This window comes from Chroicocephalus ridibundus, chromosome 3 (genome assembly GCF_963924245.1).
Source record: "Chroicocephalus ridibundus chromosome 3, bChrRid1.1, whole genome shotgun sequence".
NCBI classification, from domain to species: Eukaryota; Metazoa; Chordata; class Aves; order Charadriiformes; family Laridae; genus Chroicocephalus; species Chroicocephalus ridibundus.
In genome coordinates this window covers 92,681,126-92,706,856 of record NC_086286.1, presented here as the reverse complement: position 1 = coordinate 92,706,856, position 25,731 = coordinate 92,681,126, and the positions used below count along the sequence as shown (strand labels likewise).

General features: G+C 45.7%; 1 protein-coding gene and 1 long non-coding RNA gene across 3 annotated transcripts in view; both read left to right on the top strand.

Annotated features, from left to right (window-relative positions):
• Positions 1-5,197, top strand: part of SH3BGRL2 (SH3 domain binding glutamate rich protein like 2) — a 46,523-nt gene extending 41,326 nt beyond the window's left edge. Inside the window, exon 5 of the mRNA XM_063330917.1 lies at positions 45-5,197. Coding sequence (XP_063186987.1) covers positions 45-59 — 15 coding nt within the window. The 3' untranslated portion in view covers positions 60-5,197. The remainder of the gene's footprint in view (positions 1-44) is intronic.
• An 11,711-nt stretch (positions 5,198-16,908) lies between these two features.
• LOC134513431 (uncharacterized) lies at positions 16,909-24,557 on the top strand. Of its 2 annotated transcripts, XR_010070422.1 has the most exons (4): positions 16,909-20,231; positions 21,999-22,112; positions 22,194-22,367; positions 23,138-24,557. It is a non-coding gene; the product is annotated as an uncharacterized LOC134513431 (long non-coding RNA). The 2 variants fall into 2 exon arrangements; XR_010070421.1 differs by lacking the exon at positions 16,909-20,231 and having other exon boundaries at positions 21,830-22,112.
• Positions 24,558-25,731: the final 1,174 nt, after the last annotated feature.

Below are 25,731 nucleotides of genomic sequence, written 5' to 3'. Positions count from 1 at the left end.
TCCTTTTTTTTTTTTTTTTTTTTTCCCCCTTTTCTCTTAAATAGGAGTCAGAACCCTAGAAGGCCTGCCTGAAGTATCGACAAGCACATCTCCCGGATGAATGACCCTGTTCTTCAGCACACAACAGCTTCCCTAATGGATCACTGTGATAGAGCAAACATGCATCATTAGTAGTAGTCTGCTTGCCATGAGTCGGTGCTCTCCAGTAATGTGGAGTTAATAACACGTATATGAAACAGGATTAAGGCCAGGCTACTCATCTTCCTTTTTAAAAATACTTATTGTTAATGTTTCACTTTTGTCTTTGGATTGCTTTTGCAACTGGGCACTGGTACTCTAACAGACACCTATGTTTGAGAATAAGGAGCGGAAGTGTAGGGCGTCTGTCATTCATGTCGTCTACGTTCTTATGTAGTCAGATTCCTTACCTCTTTTAATTCTTCCAACTACTGTAGTTGAACTTAGCTCATCATGATAGTTAAATTGCCGGTGGTTATTAGAACGCTTATGCTGGCTGTGATCCAGAAGGTAAAAATCATCAATCTTAAGATCTCAGTCTAAGCCAATACTGCTGTATTTTTGCTCTATATTTATTTATTGTGATGTTTATGTTAGATCACGTTTATCGTAAGAGACATGGGCTGCTAACTTTGTTCATGAAAACTTGATTTGTCTAATGATGCACGTTGCAACTGACTGTTTAAAAACAGTTGTTATCATGGAGGAGATGCCAAAGTTAAATATTTTGACGTGGTTCCTGTTCCAAATGCAGGTGAAACGTGCAGGAAAACATTTGCTGAAAAATACTGGGTAGTTCAGAAGAAGAGGTCTCATAGCTAATGATAATATTGTTCTCTCTTGACTGAGAAAGACTTAACACCCAAAGTTGGAGCTCTACAGTTGGACTGTCTTAAAATGAAATTTTGCCAAAACCTTGAGTTTACCTTCAATAACACACAGCTCCACCATTAGCCACATGAGAGTCAGGGGGATACTCTGAGAGCCAGGGCTCAGTCCCATGGATGGTTAAACCCTCTACCATGGTCCAAGAACACACCTAACTCGCCCAGCTGTTGTCCTGGTTATATCCCTAGGTGTGAAAATGTGGAGGTGCCTGAAAGACAGTGAGAAAGCTGAACATGTGCTTTTCTGGATGAAGCCACAATGGTCAGCTCAACTGAGGAACAGGAGCCAAGTAAAGGAAGTGGGGATTGTTCCAGTAGGACTGCATTGATGCACACAGCAGAACTTGGGCCCCTGACTTGCCAATAGCCATTACAAAATGCATTCTAGACAGAAGTCAAATTGCATTATGCATTTTGAATCAAGTCTGGGTATGAAAATAACAGCTATGCTGTAATGTAGCTTTTACTCAAGTGATTTCATAATGACAGGGTAGTGCCATTCCAATAAATTTCTTCATGTCTTTGGGTAAATGAAAGACAACCATTATGTGGGAAAGCTTCTTTGCAATCACAGCATCACTCAGACTGTGCCGTGTGGTTTGAAGGAAGACAAACTTGTAAAAAGTATCAGAAAGCAATGCTTTGTGCAACAAATCACATGTTCTGTTAAAATCAATAACCATGGCATCTGAGACATGTTAGTTGGAAGGGACAAGTGGAGGTCATCTGGTCCAGCACTGTCAAAATCAGGGCTAACACCAACACTAGCTCGAGTCAGATATGGGTTTGTTTAGCAGAGTGTTAAAAATATCCAAATACAAGGATCTCGTAACCCTCTAGGTAACCTGTGCCAGTGCTCCAGTACTCTCCTAGTGAAAACTTCCTTTTAAGGTCCGGCCTCTACTCCCAGGCTGTAATTTGTGGCTGGTTCCTTTGCTATGTTTTTTGGTACTCACAGGAAGAGATTGGCACCATCCTTTTTGTAGCTGCCCTCAAGATAGTTGTAGGCTACCATTAGATTACCTCTTAGCTGCCTTCGTTACCAGACTAAACAAACCTGGCCACCTCAACCTCTTTTCACAAGCTGTGAGCTTTAGGCCCCTGGCTGCTTTGCTTTGGTGGAGGGCTACTTTTTCCAGTTTGTTTACATCCCTCTTGAACTGAGAGAAGGTCCCAAAACGATACTTCGGATTTGCCTCACCAGTGCTGAGTAGAGGGGGATAATAACTTTCCTCAGCCTGCAGTGGTGCACTGCATGCTTTCCCCTATTTGCAGTGAGTACGTTGCTAGATTACGATCAATTTGGCATTCTCTAAAATCCCCAGGTCCCTTCAGCAGGGGTGTTACTTCTGGTGGTTGCTTCCAAGCCCATACTGCTGCCTCACCACCCCCAAGGGTAGAAGTTTCTACTTGCCCTTATCAAACTTCCCGATGTTTCTGTTGGCCCAACCCTCAAGGTTATTGAGATGCCACTGGACTGAAGCTCTGCCGGCTGTTACCAACCACCGAACCAGGTTCAGGTGTTATTCACAGATTTGCTGAGGGTGCATGCTAGGTCATCATCCGAGTCCCTTCTCCTGTAGGGAGAACTGTAGCCTCTCAGATTTTGGACAAGGGCTTACTCGTAACTACAGAGGTATGACACGAACAGTGTTCACGACTACCAGTTGCTAGAGCAAAGAACAGGTTGCCTTCCTGTTTGTGTTGTCTCAGCTGCAAACTGCTTACAGCTATGTGGCTTTTCCCTCTAGTACAAAGGCAAGAAAGCTTTGAAAAAGGAGATGCTAAAGGAGTCCATCTGTAAATCAGTTTCTCTTTGAATCCTCTGATGCCTCCTCAGCTCAGTTAAAGGGTTGGGTGGAGCAAAAGCACACACAGATTTCAAGTCAGTGTTCCATTTACTGGTCAAAATCTTAGCTACAGCACCTTCTCTAGAGGAATGCTGAATGGGAGTTGATAACAGGCATATACATATCTGTATGTGCATTTTTAAGAATTACGTTGTCTGTGGTAAGTTACTGTGACGTTCTTGTCACCAATCCCGTATTTTCATGAGACTTGAACCTCACTATAGGAAGGGAGTGTGACATGAGGTGGAGCTGTATGTTGTTAACTTCACTGAGTTCAGTATAACTGTTCCTAAAAAAAAGGTTGAAGAAAAATATTTAACTTTGCAAATGAATACAGATAGAAATTTACATAATTACGCAGTTGATTACAGAGAAGCCATCCTGGATTTATCACGTACTTGATATGTTGTAAACTTTGAGAACTCCCTGAAGTTCCAGTTTCGAAAAACTTACCTAAAAGTGTGTAAGAAAATTCACGTGAGTAATCCTGGGCAAAATCCCAGGTTTACTGATGTGAAAGGCAAAACCACACTGATTTCTCCAGGGATGAAATTAGTTTCACAAAACTCCTCTTGAATTTTGATAATTGCAGAATAGAAGCCTGCTGTTCAGTGGAGAGCTAGTCCTCTTACGGCCGTTAGGTAAACCGAGCTTATTTCAGAGCACGCATGGGGGCATAATCGGTCGTATGGCGGACAGCACTAGCTCCAAAGATATCCTGCTTGCTTGCATGGATTGGCAGTGTAAGTCCCTTAGAATATGTGCTTTTGAATTATAAGTGGCTAGTTTAAAAAAAAAAAAAAAGTATATACGTTGCTTGAATGTGAATTTTGGTCTGTTGTGCGACAGCCTTATTTTTGTAATTAAAACAAGTAGAGTTCTAGTTTGTTACACAAGATGATCTGGAATTTTTTAAACCAGTTTTGTAATGATGAAATGTAGCTATCGGTTAACTGAAAAAGTCTGTGGAAACTAGAGCCATTCATTGAAAGAAATAGCAAATTCTTAGTTTTGTTTAAAATACTTGCATATAAAGGTATGCTTGAGAACCAAATGATCCCGATTTTTAGCTCATACTTGTAACTACCCCACTTTTTAAAAGGGAGGGCAGTGTGGATTGAACTGTAAATCTTCGTACCTAGCTAAAGCTGCTGTGTGGGCTGACGTGCACGTGCACATTCACTGTATCAGTGGCTTTGATAGAGGTGGTTTTGTTTGTGCCACACACTACTGGATAGTGCCTTGCCAGAAAGAAGGCTGTTACTGTAGGGTCTTCTTAGATGCGCTTAAATTTTGAACTGAGAAAGGGGTAGTTTCTATATTGCTATTTTTTTAATAATGCAGTAAATTAATTTTGAGGCCTGAGTAAAAAGACACACGCTTTGTAAGGTTGAAACAGTTTTTGATGAGTCTTCAGAACTCTTGATTTTTCCTAGTATGGCTTTCTCTCTTCCCCCCACCCCCCCCCTTTCCTTTTTGTTGGCTGTCTAGAATCAAACCTTCCAAGGGAAGTGGACCTGGAGTAATTCTATGTAATCCTAGTCTGTCGTTATTCTATGATTCTAAAGCCCCTAAGTCCATGTTTACACATTTTAACTATCTGATTCCAGTGTTGAGCAGCCCAAGTGCTATCACTGAAATGAAGAGGAGCTGCCGGGCTCTCAGTGGATTTCTTGGTTGTCCCTTCCTGCCCTGTCCCCGCATCAGGCCATTTATTTAAGGAGTCCAATTCTGGGAATGCTGTGATTCAGCAGTAGGTCCCTGAGATTTTAGGCAGTGCCTTGTGGCACTTCATAGGAGTGCAGGAGTGGGGTCATCACCAGGAAAGCGCCGAATCCCGTTAGTCTTCAGTGACTTGTCTGCTGATTTCACTATGTCTTGGCAGCAAGTGGGAGGAGGAGGAGGGAGCCCCGCGTGTTCGCCCCGCACAGAGAGCGGGAGTGGGAGATGTGGTGCAGGACGGCATGTGGCTTGTTGACGGCCGCCTGAGCCGCAGTCCTCACCAGGGCCCTTGGCTGGCAGGGCCGTGCGTGAAATGGAGCGACTCCACCTCCATCACGGCCTATCCTTCACCCTCTTAATGGATTTGGGAGGGGAAATGGAGAACAGTTTCTTGAGAGCAGCCGGAGCAGATCTGGCTTATTCTCTTCTTCCTATTCTTTACCTCTTCCTAATGTGCTTTGTCCTGTCCCGCGTAGACCTACCTGCGTGCAAAGCTTCCACTCCCCACCATTTGTAACACCCCTGTGAGGTCGCAAACGCAGAGCTGGTGTGTTCACCTTCACGGCGTCAGTGTTTTTCGTAACTCAGCGCGGGGAGGGAGCACGTTGCATCCTAGGCTGTGTACACGTGGAGTTTTAAATTATATATTATAAACCGTGTTCGTCTAATAAAAAATGTAATTCAATAAAAAAGGCATCAGAAGAGTGTTGTGTGTGCCAAAGAGAACAATGAAAAAATACGAGTCTCTCTCCTTGCTGCAGCTCCCTCTGGTGACAGCCTGCGCTTTGGCTCGGGCAGCTGGAAGGGCACGGCAGAGCTGTGCGCCTGGGGTGGGGGACCCCCTTTCTGTAAGGTGCTGAGCGGCTTTCGTCCCTCTTGACTCAGTGGGAGTTGCAATGTGCAGAATACCTGCAGGGTTAGGGTCTAGGTCCTCCCCAGATAAATAGCAGTAAAGAAAAAAAAAAAAAGGGTGATTTCTTGATTTCTTGTCTTCCATTTTTGTGCTTGGGTTAGTCAATAAATACCATGGAAATAAAGGACAGATCCTCTGGGGTGGCTTGGGCAGCGCGGCCGGGAAACTTTCACACGCTGGAAGTTTTGCTCCTTGGGCTAAAATATTAAGGAGCGCTGCTTTTTCTTTTCTGAAAGGAATGTGGGTTCCTGTTTTGCCTGTCCACTTTGCCAATCCGTATTTAAATATGTTTTACACATTTAAGAGACTGATCAAAGGTAGAGGTTTGCATCATTGCGGTCTTCCCTTGATTCTCAGTCTAGCGTGTAATTTTTAATACCTTATCATGCTGGCCTGAAACTTGCCTGTTATCTCCAGTGTGAACACCGCTATGAAAACTACCCGTTTGTGGTTTCTTCTGCACCCTGGAGCGAGGTTCTGTGCCACCTGCTGTAACACAGGAAGAGTAAAAGAGATACGGATGGGACAGGCAAGCCTGAAATTCCTGAAATGAGATCCTCAGCTGATGCAGCATCGGTAGCACCTCTCTGAAGCGAGCGGAGCTGTAGCAGCTCAGCTGTTGTGTCACGGTGGGTAGAAGCAGCCAGATTTTGCTGCAGGGGTGGGCGGAAAATTCTTGATTTCCAGAGAGTAAGTAGAAGAGATGTTCTGCATCACTTTGCTCCTATAGCATCGCTGCCTGTGCTCTGTCTGTAAACCCATGGCACTGCCATTTCTGCCAGGGAATACACCGAGGGCAGTCAGCGTTGCCACTAGCTGTTATCCCCCCACGTGTCCCCAGCTCTGTGTGTTCTCTCTGTGCCAGGGGTGCATCAGTGGGCAAAAGTACTTAAAAGTCATCTCTGTGTCTGTCAGTCTGTCTGCATCTCCTTGTACCTACCCTGGAGCAGGCTGTCTGGGCGGTGAGAAGGTTCTCCTGAACTGGCACATTCACTTGATTTGCTTTTTAGATGCCAGAAGGACTTCCCACGTTCATTCCGTAGACTTCAACCGAGCTGTCGCTAAAGGTGCCCTTACACTCCGCTCTGAAGTAACCTCCCTCAGGCTGCACGGTGCGGCACAGGCCAATGTGGTTCTGGGTGCAAGTCCTCCCTGAATTCATTACTTTAAAGGTGAGTATTACACATCATTCAATCCCCTGACGAATCTCGGAAACATTAGAAATTAGTATTAAGGAACTAGCACCCTGAAAAAAAGGTCAGCTGCAGCCTGGAATAATTGTTTTTAAAAGGCAAGAAAGAAATTGTTAGATTCTGACATGGAAAAAGGGAGTTCAGAAGCAGAATCCTTGAGAAATGTGGGCCAGTCCCGAGCTGCTAAATTGCCCCATCCAAAGTACGTACATCTATGTTTGGGAGAGGCACCTCACACTCTCCGGGGAAAGCACACGCTTCTGCCCATGACTCATTTCACCCCAGGGCAATATCCAGAAGTCAAATGATTCGTGTCTTAAAAATAATTCCACCTCTCCCCTCAAGAGGAGCTCAGATGCGAAGCCAATGTAGGTAGGTGCAGTAGCAGAAATTCCTTCCTTTGTGTCTGGGGAAGAAGGCAGACCCCCGAGCACCTCATCCCACGCTCCAGGATGGTCCCAGCGGGGTCACCCTGTAAGGGAAAGAGCCCTTACGTGGTGCTACTGCCGTCCTCAGAATCATAGAATCATAGAATCATTTAGGTTGGAAAAGACCCTTGGGCTCATCGAGCCCAACCATCAACTCCACTCTACAAAGTTCTCCCTTACACCATATCCCTTAACACCGCATCTAAATGAGTCTTAAACACATTCAGGGATGGTGACTCCACCACCTCCCTGGGCAGCCTATTCCAGTGTCTAACCACTCTTTCTGTGAAGAATTTTTTCCTAATGTCCAGCCTAAACCTACCCTGCTGCAGCTTGAACCCATTCCCTCTTGTTCTATTGCTAATTACCTGTGAGAAGAGACCAGCACCAACCTCTCTACAATGGCCTTTCAAGTAGTTGTAGACAGTGATGAGGTCTCCCCTCAGCCTCCTCTTCCTCAAACTAAACAGTCCCAGCTCCTTCAATCGCTCCTCATAAGATTTATTCTCCAGGCCCTTCACCAGCTTCGTTGCCCTCCTCTGCACTCGCTCCAGCACCTCGATATCTCTCTTGCATTGAGGTGCCCAGAACTGGACACAATACTCAAGGTGTGGCCTCACCAGTGCTGAGTACAGGGGGACAATCACCTCCCTCCTTCTGCTGGTCACACTATTTCTAATACAGAAAGACGCCTCACTAATATAGCTTTCTAATAGCATCTAATATATACCTTTCTAAGAACATCTAATAAGATGTTCTAATAACTGTTCTAATATAGAAGACACCTCACATCACGCAGCAGCCCTGCATCCACCTGGGGGTGCTTCCTTCTCCCTGATGCGTGAGAGAGAAGGTATTGTTCACATAACGGGAATAAACAGCACAATGTTTCGACACCCCTGGAGTCCCAAAGATCACACACCCCTTCCAGGCCCAGGTGCTATCTCCCGTAGCTGTGCTGCAGAGCAAACTCCGCTTACCTTGTCTTTGCAACCCTTTGGAGACATGAGCATTTCCACTTAAATCGATGAACATTAAGATGCGTAAAACAAGAATTGAGCCTACGTGTCTCTGCATTAGAGCACCTTCCATAAATAAACTTGGCAGACTAAGTTATTCTGCTGGGAACCAACATTAAAAACAAACAACTGGTAGCAGCTTGGATTGTACCTCTTTTCTTTGGGCGAGGCGCTTCAAGAATCAGCGAGGTTTTGCAAACACCTCGCTGTGAGGTGCCAGAGCTGAGAGCGTGGCAGGACTGCCAGCCCCGGCTGCCAAACAAAAGCCATGGCTGCTCTTCCCTGTTCCTCCCAAAGGGACCAGGCCACCACCAGCTGCACCTATGCACGAGGGATTCATTTCCCCGATGTGCGACCGAATGATTAAGACACAGCTCAGTGCTGGCAGGGAGAGAAACCCACTGAGGGTGATGGGGTGGCCGTGGGCAAGCTGAGGTGAAGAACACGGGGCTGTAGCGGGTGAGGTTTGCTGAATTTGACAGCTGAGGTCTGTCCCAGCCTGCTTTTCCAGCTGCTGCGAGTCCATCCCTCCTCCTCTCTTCATTAAGTACTTCCAGCTCACACCTTCCCGGTAGGAAAAGGGTAATTGCCAGATTCCATGGGTTTTGCATGCATTTTCAAGATAACTTCAGCCAATTTTCTTTCTTCCCTGCCAATTTGTGTGCCAATTTCTCTTCCACAGGACAAAGCTGCAAGGACGGCACCCACGGTGCCGGAGACGGTGTGGGTGCAGCGACCGCGGGGCTCCTGGTCTTGCAGGACATAAACACCAGCCTGTCCTCCCTCCATCTGCAAAATCTGTCCCGTGGAGCCTGCAGCCAGGGCTGAAGTCGCGCTAACAGCTCTTTTCTCCTTCTTTTTCCTTTAACTTCTCTGAATTCCATGTTTTTACGTGCTTAATGGGGGCAGGGAGGGAAAAGCGTAGGTGCGGAGAGGCAGAGATGGCTGGTGTGTGAGCAGCCTTTCAGGTGTGAGGACTGATAAAGCTGAGTCACTCTTAAGCACGACATGGGCAGCATACTAACGTGTTCAAATACTTAATTTTTATAATTTAATTACAAATTTCCTAATTAAAGCTGTGTCTGGAGAGGAGTCCAGTTCTTTCTGCTTCAGCTTCCTTTGCCAGCATCCCCGTATTGTCCTCTTTTAGCTGTTGCCTGATGACTGTCTCTGCTGGGAACAGCCTTTGCAGAGCCCTTTGGTGACGTCCCCTGTCTGCAGTGGTGACAGGGCCATATGTCATCTCCGAAAGACAGGAAAGCTGCTTGCTGAGCTGGATATAGCCCCCTGAGCAGCTGCCCCTTGCCGGCGCCGGACCCATGGAGGCCGGGCATCCCACCGCCATCCAGCCGTGCTGTGCCCCATAAGGGCTGATAATGGCTTTCACCGTGACCCCGGCCCTAATGGTCTTCCTCCACCTACGAGACTTTTATAATCCTTGGCACCGCTGGTATAATTTTCCTTTAACGCTCTATCTTCTCTGGGTTTTCATAGCTTGAAATCCTTCCAGTTTTCTTCCCGGTTGTGGCGGATGTGTTTTTTTCTTTCAGATGGCTTCCTTGAGTGGCGTAAATTTCAGGGGAAGCCGTGAGAGGCCTTTCAGGTCAGGACAGCTCTGCAGCACTGCTGTGAAACGCCTCTGGAGTCATTAAGGTAGATTGCTGCAGCATCGGTAGGGCTCCAGCCAGGCTATCATACTTAAGCCCTAAGTGGTCGTTTCATGTCCTTTGGAGCATTCTCACTCTGAGCAAAGTGTGGGTATCCATCAAACCCACGGAAGCATGCAGAGGCGACGGCTTCTCAGTGCAACAAAATGTCACGGTCTGCATTGAGTAGTCAACCTGAAGGAGATCTCTTGGGTTACAGAGCCAAATCCTCTGCCATTTCTGTCGTCACAGAGTCTGTTTCGTAAAACTACCCAACTCTAGCTAAAACCTGGGTCTGGATTGACATTTTTTCCCTGGGTTTTTGTTTTGGTTTGGTTTGGTTTTTTGGCTCTACTATGTCAGTTGGAAGGTTGTCTCAAAATCCCACTTCTCTTGCGCCAAAAAATAAACCTCCTTCCAAATTCCAGCTGAAGTTTGTTCATGGCCAGCTTATCTCCATCGCCCTCAGACTCCTTTCACTTTAGTAAGTCTCCCTTGCAGGAAGTAGCTGTCGTATGAGGTTTCCCCTACTGCCGTAGTGACCCTTCTGTCAGGCAGAAGCAGCAGCTGAGCCGGTGCAGAGTCCCGCTCTGCTGCCAGCGCCACTGATGTCTGGGGACAACTGAGATCCCTGCGATGAGGAGGTCTCCCCTCTACGATAGCACAGAGGAACTCCATGAAGCAAGTCCAGAAAGATCCCTTTACTTCAGCTAGCAGAATTCATAATTTAGAGGTGTAACGAAGACAGAGATGATCCTGATACTTGCTTTCAGCGCCTTGGCGGAAGTCTTGCCATTCAACAGTTTCTCATCTTAGCCCTGACTGAGCTATTGCTCCAACTTAGCGTATTTCCTGGGCATATTGTGTGGGCAGATGACAGAACTGCGTTTGCTAAATACATGAATTAAACATTCTCTTGACAGACTTTAACCTTCGACTAATTCGAAGGTGTCAGAAAAATCGATAGCCAGATACGCGCCCCTTGAACTTCTATCAGCTGCAGGAGAGAAATACAGATCTTGGAAATACCACGAGTAGACAGCCGTCTTTTAAAAATTGATTTCAGTTTAGACACGCATATTAAAAAAAGTTGGTAAAGGAGTATCTTAATTCCCCACTAATTTGAACAAGGGACGTGACTGTCCACGGCAGACAGCGGTCACCCCAGCATAAAATCCTGCATGTGAGGGGCCTGAGACCTGCTGCGGTGGTGGCTTTATTCGTGTGAGCTGTGGGGAGTGCGATAAGGGCAATGGCAACTTTTCCCTGAGCACGTACAAAATCTGCCTTTCAGCAGCCGAGTGCTCAGGCTCTCCCTCTTCCCGCTCCTCTGCCCACTCTTGTTGCTGCCTCTCCTTCACCTCCCGGCGCAGGCTTGCTGCCTGGCTTTCCTGCACGTCAAGCCAAAAGCACAGTGTTTGCCCCCAAAATCACTCTTGTGGGGTTTGCTCCAGCCTGCTCCCTGCACGCATCCCTCAGCAGGCTCCCACAGCTGGATCCTCCTTCCCCCGGCCTTGTCATACCATCCTAGCTGGACTTCCAGCACATTTATCAGTGTATTTTCCAGTCCTCTCTCCTCACTTCACACCTTGTCACGTCTTCAAATACAACCTCCATGCCGGTGGCCTCTTCCCTTTGCCACCCTCCCTCACTTCATGTCAATCTCCCTGCCCTGCGTCACCAGCTGACCAGTTATGAAGATACGCGAGATATCGTGGGATATTTGATAAGTGTATCAAACATCTTGATTATCTTCTTCCCAGGATAATCAATTGCCATGGCAAAGCACCACCCATCAGAGAACACCTCTCACTGTTCACTGAAATCCCATGCAGCAGATGCGTCACTGCCCCAAGGGGTGCTATGGATTTTATGCTCTCTGAACCCCAATGGGACAGATGCTGGTATGGTTAATAATAATAAGAAAATCAGTGTTGCATATGTCCTAAAACCACTGAGAATAAAACATGAAATGGTGGCTACTTGAGCAGTTTTTCCCAGCTAAAGACTGTCAAGAGTTTTGATCACTGTAACTTTACACGATCATCTTTACCATTAAGACCTGCTCGACATCCTCTCAGGGTTACATACCACCCGAAGTTTAAATTAATCCTTCTTCAGGGATGGTGATGGTTGAGACTCAAAATACATTCCAGGTTTTCTTAGCTTCCTCTATCCCACCCAGCTGTGCGTTGTGATGTCTGTTTCTTTGCAATGTCTTCAACCCATCAGAGACAACAGTCCTTATAAAAGATCCTCTTATAGATACTTAACACTGTAGGAGAGCAAATGATGACTGCACCTTCTTGAAGACCTTTTTGACATCCCTGAGGGGAATAAAAAGAGGGGAGGAGGAAAAGAGGGTGAAGGTAGAGAACGAGGTCTCTGGTGAATGTGGTCTTCGCATTGTGCTGACTGAAGATTTTCATGTTAGAGTTGTTTAGAAAAACATTGTCCACTTCCCTCGTAGAATAAAATGTTAGAAATCAAGCCCACAAAATCAATAAATGAATTATTTTTCACATCCTCCTTAAAAGATAGAAGCCCCAAAGACTAGGTATGTTGGCCATTTTTTGTGCACTCTCATCACCTCATTTTTCACTGAGAAATACTTTGATGGAAGATTCTTTTACCAGAAGCTCCATAATAAGTTCATTCTCATATAAATTAGCATAGAAAATTATTGAATAGCCTTCTGTTTCTCCTGCACCTCCTTGTCTATCCGTTGTTGAAGACCCTCCTGTAACACCATCAGCACATGCCGGCACGGAATTCCCCATCCTGATCAGGGGACTGCAGCAATCCTCCTCCGCTCACCTCTGAGGAGAGCGTACTGGCTTTGGGAAAGCACCCCTGTGTTAGCTTCATCATCTGGATGGCCTGGTCCTACCAACGCATAGCGAGAAACCGTTATTATCAACGATGGGTAACCCACAGGAAAACTGGAGACTGTCCTTTTCAAAAAGCGAGGTCACAGATTTGCGTCTCAGCTTGGTTTGGAGGACCATCTCCTTCGGTGCTGCCACGAAGGGTCAGTTCTGTATCACAGAGAGAATGAAGCCAGGGGAGGAGGGGAGAGTCCAGCCCAGCCATGGTGGGGTGTGGGTGGGAGTGGGGAGTTGGGACGTGCTGGCTGTCGCTGACATCTAGAGGACGGCGCAGGCAGTATATCTGTTGTGAAGCGTTATAAAGTAACCAAACCTGGGGCATGATGAGTCTTCCTTCGCCCTGGCGCCGCTCACGGGCACAGCAGCTCTTGCAGCTGAAACTCACTGGCTTTCCAAACTGGTGCTCGGGCTGTCTGTAGGCGTTTTACCCAGTTCGGACACAGGTGGTGCATTTTTCATTGTCGGTGAGACACCAGCACTGCTGCCTGCTGCGGGAGCCTTCTCATCTTCATAGAATGGTTCGGGTTGGAAGGGACCTGAAAGATCATCTAGTTCCACCCCCCTGCTGTGGGCAGGGACACCTCCCACTAGACCAGGCTGCTCAAAGCCCCATCCAACCTGGCCTTGAACACTTCCAGGGAAGGGACATCCACAGCGTCCCTGGGCAACCTGTTCCAGTGCCTCACCACCCTCAGAGTAAAGAATTTCTTCCTAGTATCTAATCTAAACTTCCCCTCTTTCAGTTGAAAACCGTTACCCCTCGTCCTATTGCTCCACTCCCTGATAAAGAGTCCCTCCCCATCCTTCCTGTAGGCCCCCTTTAGGTACTGAAAGGCTGCTATAAGGTCTCCCCAGAGCCCTCTCTTCGCCAAGCTCTTCTCTCCAGCAAACACACAACATCTGAGACTGACCAAACCAACAGGCATTGATAGACATTTCCTAATGGGGAACACGCCAGCAGCTCCACAAGCTGCTGTCACCCACCCTGACTGTGAAGCTCACAGGCTTCAACTGACCGGGTGAAGGAGTCCGGGCACCAGCAGAGCCCCTGTGGCTCTGATGCTGGGTCCATGGGTGCTAAGGAGGTGCACCCAACACCAACAAGGTGTGGGCAGGAGGCCGTGGGGTGCTGCCAGGCAGTGCGTGGTACAAGCTCTGTTACAAGGTGGCTCTGCCACCCCACTGCTTGGGGCTGGGGGCTGCATGAGGTCCTTCTGGATGGAGGAACAGCCAGGACCATTACAAGACCCTGTCATCATCCATTTGTATTAGGTGTATTTTACACCTGCTTATAAAGAATATGTTGCTCAAGCCCCCGTTAATGCAAGGTAAGCCAGCTTTCTAAATTAAAGAAAATAAGCAGAGAGGCTCCTGGGAAATTACTTTTAATTTCAGAGATGTATTTTCACAGTAGTCTCCTCTTCCGGGCACAGCTAGAGGATGAAGATGATAGTCATTACAGACAGGCCACCTTCTCTGCCACTTTCTGCTGGCACCAAGTTTTTGCAGATGTAGAACAAAACTGAAGAGGCTGAAATAGCGCTTCATACCATTTCCAGAAGTCTTCAGTGGGTTTATTTTTAACTGTTTGCAGATCTTTGGCTGGTTTCTTTTGCCCCAGGAGGCGATCAGTAATCACTGGAAACCAAGGAGCCACTTCTTCCACTCAGGGTGGCTGACCGTGTGCGCAGCAGCTCATCGCCCTTCTTGGACCATGCCAAACTGGCACTTAATGGGGCGATGTCACAAAATCAGCAGATTACCCCACACCTTGGTTTTCCAGCACTCGTGAAGAGGCTTGTCCTCATAAAGAAAGCATGAGCAGAATAGTAAAAGAATGAGTAAACTGCTTTGCATAAAGCTAATAAAAAATTTTTAGAGGAATTTTATTGGAGTGCTACATTTAATTAGCTTTTCCCATGCTTTCAGCTTTGTCCTCTGGATTTACGGGGCTGAGGTCAGCCAGGGCAGGTGACGCAGTAGGTGTAACCCGTGCCACCACTTCCCGGCAGCTCTGCACGGCAGCTGGGCGGCGCTGCCGTCAGCCACCCCCGGTGCTGCCTACTTCGCAGCTGGGAAGGCTCCTACCCGTTTGCTTTTGCAAGCAGTGGAGCCCAGTGGCTGGCATTTCCAGGGGCTTATTTTATTTTGTTGGAGGGATGAAGGATCTCCAATAGAGAGATGTCATCGGTGAGCACGGTCCACATGCCTGCGGTGTTACTGATGGCCCTTCCACTGCCGCTGCACACCGTTCCTGGAAAAGCAGACAAGCATAACTGGAAAAAAAGGGGGGGAAACTTCATCCGCAATGAAAGCGTGTTGTGTGTGGAAAATAACTTGGGCAGTGGACGTCCAGTGGCGTTTCAGTAGAGCCGGATGACAGAGGGAATGACTTCTTCTCAAAGCTTTAAGAATGCAAAGTTCTTCCAGTTGTGCCCTGGGACAAAGCCCTCAAATCTTCAGCAGCTTCACTTTACAAACCAGCCAGTAGCCGCTGCCCCTAGACCAAGGGAAATTTCGGCAGTGGATGCAAAGAGAAAGGTTACTGCAGTCCTCCTCCCTACTCCCCCAAATGTAGGGCTGTCAGACATGTTTTCGGCATGGATCCTGGTGAAGGAGATATACAGATGAGGCAGATATGCCCCCTTCTCAGGGGACAACACTTCCCTGGCACTGAGGCCACCTCTCTGGAGCGCTCCTGCATGAGGACGATGGCTTTGGGGGCCGTTTTGCACCACTTGAGACAGCTGGTGCGGAGGACGGCGCCTGCGTGCCCAGGGGCAGCCTGATGGAGGAGGTCTGGGGGGGCTCAGGTCTGTGCCACACAGGGATGCCCCAGCACTTAAGCCGGTTGCTAAAGGAAATAAATTTTGAAAGCAGATGGTTTAATCAGAGCATCAGGCTCCCTTGTTGTAATGCTGTGTCTCTGGATATTTTTACTGTTTTATTAACAAGTCTCTCGTACTTCTTTCTTTCCCATTACTTGACAGATGCTTTCATCAGGGTTATATAAAGCCCTATTTTCATCCCTACTTTGCCTAGATATAGATTAAAGAAAAGCTGGAATACAGACTAATAATGATATGCAGAGTGAAGTGTTTACCATATCCATTTAAAATAAAAAAAAAGCAATTTTAAACAAGTTTTACAGGAGTTGTGAAGGAGTTTACAGGAGACTCCTGCCTACCTAGGAGTGGTTTCTCCAGGGTAGCAGCTGTTTCACTGAGGCTGGCAGGAGCTCTGCGCTCCCGGGGGAGAGCCAGAGTGAAACGTTTCTGTGAAATGTAGAGAAATGGGAAAAACCCCTCTGAGAATTGCAGTGCTTGCTGTCATCAGGCAGCAAATTAGGGTTAGATTAGAGGGGCTCCCACTAAAACGTGTTGCTTCTGCTAGATGCCCTTCTGAGCAGTGAGACCAAAATTACCTAGGGTGACACGAGTTCAACAAAATGCGCAGGGTAAAGTTAGCCCTCCTTAAAGCTGGGTTCAAAAAAGCACTTAAGAGAAAGCAGAAGCTTGCTGGCAATGGTGTCCCTGCACACTCGCTTGGCTGGACGGTCAAAGTGACCAACAGATGTTCCAGGTACATTTTGAAAACAGCTATGTGCTTTCTCACAACCCAAGCCACTTAAAGTACAAGTTCTATCAAAGTAAACAGTGGTCATAGCAGCCACAAGACATAAGTAGCACCATTTTCAATTGTTTAAATATTGGTTACAATCCTTCAACATTAATGATGTCATCAAGGCCATAGCAACTCTATAAATATGTTCTCAACCCTCCGACCTCATTAGCTGTCTTTATCACTGAATAAATATGTCATCGTTCTGTTGACATCAATCAACAGAACGGTCCAACAGCTGAATGCATCCTTTGGCTTTGTGGTTTTTTACCCAGTTTAGAAAACATACAAACAGAGGGATGCTTCAGTCAACATTTCTAAATGCATGTTCTCATGCGAGCAAGGTATGAAAGTTCCTATTACTGCAAATGGACATCTAGGGAAGGCTCAGTTCAGCTGCCTGAATGCAGGGTATCTAAGCCTGGACCCAAATCCTGGCTTCTGTGGAAAAGGTAACTAATGTCCATATTTTATCCCATGCCCGTCTCCAATGCACCAGGTGTCACAACTTCCAGACCTTCAGGGGCACATTTTAATATCTGACACATCCTTGATGAGAGGACTTTATATTCAGTGGATTTTTGTGTCTGGGAGTTGGACCTGGAGCTTGCTCCCATTTTTGGATGACACCAAGCTGAGTGATGGCGGTTGACATGCCTGAGGGATGGGATACCATGCAGAGGTATGCCCAGGTATGTCCAGGTATGTCCAGGTATCACCTGGACAAGCTTGAGAAATGGGCCTGTATGAACCTCATGAGGTTCAACAAGGTCAAATGCAGAGTCCTGCACCTGGGTTGGGGCAACCCCTGGTATCAATACAGGCTGGGGGATGAGGGATTGAGAGCAGCCCTGAGGAGAAGGACTTGGGGGTACTGGTGGATGAAAAGCTGGGACATGAGCAAACAATGTGCGCTTGCAGCCCAGAAGGCCAATGGCATCCTGGGCTGCATCAAAAGAAGCGTGGCCAGCAGGTCAAGGGAGGTGATTCTGTCCCTTTACTCTGCTCTGGTGAGACCCCACCTGGAGTACTGTGTCCAGCTCTGGAGCCCTCAGCACAGAAAAGACATGGATCTGTTGGAGTGGATCCAGCAGAGGGCCACAAAAATGATCTGAGAGCTGGAGCACCTCTCCTATGAGGACAGGCTGAGAGAGTTGGGATTGTTCAGCCTGGAGAAGAGAAGGCTCCAGGGAGAACTTATTGTGGCCTTTCAACACTGAAAAGGGGCTTACAAGAAAGATGGGGGAAAACTTTCTAGCAGGGCCTGTTGCGATAGGACAAGGGATAATGGTTTTAAACTAAAAGAGGGTAGATTCAGACTAGATATGAGGAAGAAATTTTTTACAATGAGGATGGTGAAACACTGGCACAGGTTGCCCAGAGAGGTGGTAGATGTCCCATCCTGGGAAATATTCAAGGCCAGGTTGTACGGGGCTCTGAGCAACCTGATCTAGTTGAAGATGTCCCTCCTCATTGCGGGGGGGTTGGACTCAATGATCTTTAAAGGTCCCTTCCAACCCAAACTATTCTATGATTCTATGGTTTTCTTCCTGCTTGTTCTACTACAATTGCCCAAAACTTTAATACAGCCACTGTGAGGCAAGATTTTGGGGATGGAGTGAAATGAGAAAAAGACTGCTTGAGGTCATTTAGCAGTGGTTATCTTTTAGAGAAAAAACTTATTTCAGCATAAAATGAAAGGCCAATCAAAGCCAAATTTGGTCTTACAAGAACTTTGAAAGTCTCAGCTGTGCTCAAGAAGATTTTCTCCAAACCTGTATGTGTACATTACATTGATCACAAGAAAGTTCAGAAAATACTCAATATTAGTTTTAACTGGCGTACCTGTATCCCAAAGATGGTTCTCAAATAGGCCCCGTGTATCATTCCCTTAATGAAATAAACATCTGTGAAAAACAAAGGTGGTCTAAGGAAGGGTATTTGGCAGCAAAGTCCACTCTTGCCAGATGTAGGGGTATTTCACCACAGCACCTGGCATCACAGACCCTCACCATGCAGGCAAAGAGACTGACTTTCACCTCCTGCCGTTTTAACACCAGAACGAGCAATGCATCACCACATGCAAAACACAGGCCATGGCGTCATCTGTGGGCAACAAAGGTCCCACCTTCTGAGTGCTAATATGGAACCCAAAAAATACATCATGACTGTGCTTCCCTCTGCAAAGGGCTGAGTTTTGTTTTGACTAAAAATATACTTATTGCTAATAAAGCACTAACATGGTTTTGCCTGGTTTCTCATACCAAAAGAGAGCAGAACACCCTTGAATTGTTCTTGAGGGATGGACAACAGAGACAGGGAACAGGACAATGTCAGCGTTCCCTAAGAAGTTGCTTTTAACGAAGAGCATTTAATGAAGATCAAGCGGTATATGTTACAGACTTTGTGTAGTTTAACTAAAAGAGGCCATAACCCTCTGGAGTTTACAAGTGCTTTGTATGAACCAGAAAAATTTGGCTGACATCTGCCTTTACAGCAGATTTCCCATAGCATCCAGCTATTCCAGTTTATTCATAATTAAAAGACATCAGAGACATCTGCTTTAAAAGTGGAAGCAAACCTTCCAAGCGGTTACAGCTGCATGGTCTTTATTCTATTTTTCAATGCAATGGGACCATCTTCTTTTCAAAATGACCTTCTTCTATCTACCACTATAAATACTACCGTTGTCCATGGCTTGTTATCGCAGTAAATTACTGAACTAGAAACAATACGGAATGACCTTCTTTTTGAGAAGATTACTGGGGATGCAGCGGCAGCGGCAGCAGGAAGGAGCAGCAGAGGCATAGTACTTAGCACAAATAATACTGGCATGAGCAATGATAACTTTTAAAAACGTTTCTTATGAAATGGAGATCAGATAAGAATATAGTCAGGTCTTTATTGACACAAGATCATAGGAAAAAAACACCTTACACGGACAACACTCACAAACATTCCTGCTCAAATGACATTTCATCTGGTTTAGGGGTTGGGAAGGAGGATCAAGCAATGGAGCAAGTGACTCCTTTCCCACTGGCCGCCTCCCTTCATAAAGTGTTTTATAAATGATGATGCATAGAAATAAGGTGTTGTTCACTCGGGAAGAGAAATTTCATTGCCTGTTTTTCACTTGGTGCATTTGTGTTTCAAAGGAAGCCCAGGTTTCTTCTGTATCTTCCTCTACCCTTTCATGGGCTGTCCTGATGATAACACCCTGTTTTCTGCTTCACATAATCGCTTGTCTTGAATTCGCAGTCAGTGGCATCACCGCTCTGAGAAGGTAACTGGCTGGCTGCAAGGACAAGTGAGGTCACCCAGAGCGTGTGTTCCTACTAAAATTACTACAATAAATGATTTATCACCTCGGAGGAAAAATATCTGAAGAAATAGAAAATACTTTTCTCAGATCCTTATACAGGAAAATTGCATTAGCTCCATCATATGTCAAGTAACGTGGCAGAGCGGTTCGGTGTTTTACTCCACTCTTTAGCCAAACCCAGGCTTGGCCGCTTCTCATCAAAGGTGTATCCTCCACAAAAAGAGGCAGCAATGCACGTGTCTGCTCAAGTGCAAACCTCGATGGAGACCAACCCCCTCCAGCAGTGACAGATCCAGGCAGACCTGAGCCTCAGAGATATTCTGTGTAGCTCCCAGTCAGTAGGAGGTTGCATCTGCCCCGTTGCTCTACACCTGCTGCAATGCTTGGAGTGATGCTGCACTCAGCCTCTGTGTCCCTCCAACATGGGGAAAGCGTTGCTGCAGGGCACCGAGTTGCAGAGGATGAGGATGGTGTTGAGACGGTCCCTCTGTGGCAGGTGGGCTGTTGTCCCAAAAACACATCCAGGGCAAAGATTTGTGACTGAGGGCAAAGGGAGAGCAGAATGTGCTGCGAACACAAAAACAGAGTGAGAAAAGCATGTTACAGGATGAGCTTTGACACGTGGCTGGTTTGCGTGTGAGAAAAGATGGTGCTTGAACTTACCTGGAGCTGAGTAGAGGAATCAAGACAGAAGCAGGATGGCATGTCTCAGAGAGCATGTAAGGTAAGCCAATGGAAACCAGTATGAACCAGAGAGTATAAGGGGAGTTTGGAGGCTCTTTTGGGGAATGGAGCCTTTCAAGGGCATCTGTACCTAGGAAACCATGTCATTAATGCCATATAATGCTGAGATTGTGTATGTAATGGTAGCAGGAATACTAAATTTGGAAATGGGTGTAGCAAAATAGGGATACTGTAGCAAAATAGGGATAACAGGGTGGTTTGTCTGGGGGGAGACTGCGTGGAGAAAGGGAAGGAAAGGTGGTGAAAAGCAGAGCAGAAATGGAAAAAAAAAAAAAAAGGAGAACAAGGCACGAAATCAGTCAGTGAACAGCAGGAGGTGGGATGTTTGATGGCAGGAGAGTGGATGCCTACAGGCAGTGCTGAAGCTGATGGGGATATCCCAAGACCACCAGGATGCTGGAGGAAACCCCTTGGTTAACCCGCCAGAGTCTTCATCGGGTCTACGTGCAAGAGGCATGCGTGGGAGGGTAGAGCGAAGAGGGTTGGAACTGCAGTGCAGTAACACCTGCGCACAGGGCAAGGTGGCAGAGCCGCCACCCTTTGGAAATGACCGAGGTGTGATCTGCTGGACTGGTGCAGTTTCCCATGACAGCTTTCAGTCTCATAAACAGATAGATAAAACTGCAGTCAATCCCTGGAAAAATCACAGAGCTATCGCCCATGCTAAAAAATAAATACAATCAAAAAATGAATATCACCTATTCTAAAAAAAAAAAAAAAAGAAATTTTGCACGGTGTTTTGAACATCATTCTTGTTGCTGAAAAAACATCTTTGCATTCAACAGGCATTTCTTAACACACTCACAGCTAGAGTGAAATATTTGTTGACAGATACATAGTTAACCTGACTTTTCCTCTTTACGATGAATGATGATGAAACATGTATGCATTTAGAAAGTGACAGAGTAGTGTTCATCATTTATGAGCTGGCTGGTAAACTAATAATGTGGGACTGTTCCCTATTAACCATCTGTTCTGGCAGATAATGGTTGAGCGCTGAGCACCGTCTTATCAAGAATGCAACGGTCTCTGCGGTCTTGCACATCAACATGGGCCTGGGAGTGCAGAGTACGGAGAGGCTCTCATTGGGTTAAGCAATCAGAAACTCTCCAAGTGCACCCATAATCTGCTTACTGGCTAAGCTGGTTGGGAAGCAAGCAGCTGAGACTCTGCTGACCTTGCCCAGGGGGTCATCTCAGTCCACACAAATTTTGGAGGGTCCCGGATTGTGCAAAGGCAGCGTGCTGACCCCACTCAAAATTACTGCAACTGCATCAGAGACGTGTTGGTCTCTTGCCTGCATGAGCGTGTGTGATGATGATGATAATCTGCTGTTAATTTGGAGAAGCTGACAAAATAGCCAAAAGGCAAATAACTGCTGCAGGAAGAGAAGGTACACTGAATTCCAAGAGCAGGAATGACTTTTCCGTGGCTCTCATTGAATGCCATAAAGCCCAAGGACTCCTATGCATTTTATTATGTTTAGATTTTAAAAAAATAAATATAAATATGAGTGCAATCCAATCAAGGGGGGTGGCTTTGGGGGTGGGGTAGACTTATGCCTCTATCTTGAAAAGGCAGTATGATATATCATTGCATACTTGTTCAGGTTATCACCAAAAACCTGTCATTATACAACCTTTTATTTCCTTACTTTAAATAATTATTTATACCTCGGATGTGGGTGCTATAGTGACTGTTTACCTGGTGTGATATTAGGTCTTTCATACTTCCTTTTCCCTTCCAGGAGGAAGCCACATCCAATTCCAGGGATTCCCAAAGGCCGATTTTACTGGGAAAAATCAAGGCAAAGAAGGCATTGAGTACCTTGGCTTTTTCCATCACCTTCCCAGGGATCGAGGTGAGGCTGACGTGTCTCTAGTTCCCTGGATCCTCCTTCTTGCCCTTCTTGAAGACAGTACCAACATTTCTTTTCTTCCAGTCCTCAGGAACCTCTCCCACTTGCCACGACCTTCCAAAGATGGTCAAGACTGGCATTGCAATGACATTGGCCAGTGCCCTCAGCAGTCATGGATGCATCCCGTCAGGTCTCATGGACTGTGTATGTCCAGTTTCTTTGAATGTTTCCTAACCTGATCCTCCTTCACAGAGGAAGGTAAGTCTTCCTTGCTCCAGACTTTCCCACTGACCTCAGGGACCTGTGATTCCTGAGGGATGGTTTTACCACTAAAGACCAAGGAAAGAAGGCACTGACCTTGGCTCTTTCCATGTCCTCCATCACCAGATCTCCAGTTAGATTCATCAGCAGGCCAGCATTTACCCTGTCTTTCTTTTGCTGCTGACACACTTGAGGAAGCCATTCTTTTTATGTCTCCTGCTGCACTCAGCTCTGGAGGGGTTTAACTGTCCACCTCTCTTTCCATCTGTGCTGAATTCCCGCAGGGACCATCTGCATTTAGCCTTAACAGAATCTTCTACTTTTTTTTCAGTAATTCTGCATGTTCTTCTGTAATCATTTTATCTTATTGATATACTGACAATTGCATTTATTTTAAATTGGCAACATACTATGGGCAAATATTTTCATGTGAGTATTTGAAATAACTCCTCACTCCTTTAGAAGGCCTTGCAGAAGCAGCAAGCTGTTGCCATGTTAAGGGTTACATGTTCTGTTATCATCATTTATGCTTAATACACATTTTCTAGGTCAAAAGGAAGGAACTGGAGGATAGTTGGAATTTCTTCCTTCACGTGTACTTTATTTTTTTGTGAAGTTGATCAAAATGGATTAGAATTCCTCCGTGGAAATATTTCCCAATTTAGACTCTTTTTTTTTCTGGCTTCGAAGTGTTCTTGTCCCTGTAAATAAATAAAAAAAAAATAATTAAACATTCTTACGTGTATATTTGTTATCATTTTCTGCAGGGAACACACGTTATTACAGAGGTACGAATTTCACACTTGTGGGAGATCAGTGGAATGAGACCATCAGCTGTGTCTGTTGCCCTGACCATGCACGGAGGACCACCACACTACTGTGGCTCTTGAAGGACCTTCTGGAATATTGCCATCTCATACTGTTTCCTACAAAATACATTTCTTTTCTCTGTGATGCTTTGAGAAATTCCCACTCCAGCCTCTTCTCAAGGGTCGTTAGTCATCCCTTTCCAGCACTTTAGTATCATATGTGATTGACCAGACTGTGCTGGTGCGTACTCCTTGCAATCCCCCAAAGGTCCTCATGAAAAACCAACACAGATTTCCCTTAAAAAACCCAGCGTGATGGGAGTCACTGATTTTTACCAGCTGTATGCTGACCCTGAGTTAGTTTAAAACTGCAAGATTCACACTTGGACAGAAGCATATGGATTAGTACTACTAATTCATTTATTTTTAACTGTCTCTAGAGGTTTTCACTGATATTCTTGTTTCTGAGTCCTGATGTGGTAAATACTACTTTGCTTGGAGACAGCTCACAGTTTCGACCTGTTTAGTGATCTTCCTAAATATCCACTGGGAAGAAAGCATTTTACGTCCACGAATCTAGTTCATTCGAATTCTGATAATAGCTTCAATTCAATATCTTATTATTTCTTATTTATAATGTAATGACCAAAGCTACACGTTGCTGTCTATTTTTTATATACTTTCTCAAACAACGCCTGTATTTTCACTTCACTTCTCTCCTAACCTTCACAGAATCACAGAATCATAGAATCACAGAATCACAGAATGATAGGGGTTGGAAGAGACCTCTTGGAGATCATCTAGTCCAACCCCCTGCCAGAGCAGGGTCACCTAGAGCAGGTTGCACAGGAACACATCCAGGTGGGTTTTGAATGTCTTCAGAGATGGAGACTCCACCACCTCTCTGGGCAACCTGTTCCAGTGCTCTGCCACCCTCAAAGTAAAGAAGTTCCTCCTCATGTTTAGGTGGAACTTCCTATGTTGAAGTTTGTGCCCGTTACCTCTTGTCCCGTTGCTGGGCACCACTGAAAAGAACCTGGCCCCACCCTTCTGACTGCTTGACTTCATCAGACTATTTATCAGATTTGTATATTCAGCTTCATTTTACTAATCTTTGTATTTCTATACTTCATTTCCCTGGCATTAAGAGGAAATTCAACAGTAAAAAAAAAATAAAAATCATATAATTGCTCTGTTTCTTATTTCATAAATCTCATTTCAAAATCCAATAGTTAAAATTTGGTGACACCACTTTTCTCCAGAAGAAGCAACCCTTGGGTCTCCGTTACCATTCAAATCAGTTATTAAAACAGAGCAAAACTGCGGTGGTACAAGACGATGTACTGGCGATGCCCAAACCAGTTTCTGCAAGACAGGAAAGCTGGGAAAGTCTTCCCAGCTTGGATGAAGTTCTGAAGAAAGTATTCGTTAATGTACAGTTGACAGTTTCCAATTCAACAGAAAGGGCTTTCTACTCATTTGTGTGGTGACATTGCTTTCACCAGTGTGGCCACAAGTGTTTTTGTTAGATGAGAGGTGCACATGGAATCGTTATACATTGTGGGACACTTGTGTCTCTCCTCCATATTTCATTGTCTTGTTTCTAAACAGATTTTTAATTTCTAGCTTATAAAATAATAAGGGACTGAAAGCCAAAGTAGACATTTCAAGCACTTCCTCTATAATTACTGTAGCAGGTTGTACTTGATGATGCTGGTCACTACTACAGTCGGTTTTAACTTTTTGAAATACATTTCCAGGTTCCTCTCCTCCCTGTTGCAGAAACCTCTTCTTCATATGAAAACTATATGCAAGGTTGAACATAAAATCTCTGCATTAACCACGGGTTTAGAAGACAAGAGAAAGAGGAAAGGTGGACTTTGCCGCGTCTGCGCACAATTTCACTGTAGCAGAACTAATGTAACCTCCTTCCCAGTTCCTCTGTGTTGCACACGTGTGCTCAAGCCTTTCCCCAGCCAAGTCTCTGATAAACAGGATAAAGAGGGCAATGGGGTCTCTCTTCCTTCAGCAGGGGCGTTGCTGCTCCCTTGCCTTTAACCACACAGTTTGCACAAAATTTTTTAAAAAATCAACACTTCTGCTTTTCCTCTCAAAGTAGCTTGAATCACTGATCAATGAGCTCAAAGTTATAGGGGAGAAGAAGGTTACCTGGGAGAAGCAGCTCAGGCAGCCAGGCCGTCTCCTTCTCTCCTGGACAGTGACTGAAACAGCCTTATGGGAAAAAGGGGTAAAAACGGGCATTCTGGTAAGTCCCAAAAGTGAACGCCAGTTTCTGATTGTATTTCAAAATGGACCATGCTGCATAAAGGTCAGTCTCGCTAACACCTTTTTTTCCAAAACATAAATGAGTTTCTGTACAAAATCAGTACAATCAGATGTATTTTTTTTTCCTAAAAAAGAGGTGTTCAAGTTATAAATTAAACAAACTTGTTACTTTAGAGTAAGATTGATTTTCCATATCAAGATAAGAATCCACTGCTAATAGCACAATGGAGATGACTAATTACTTCAAACCAGATACAGAACAACCA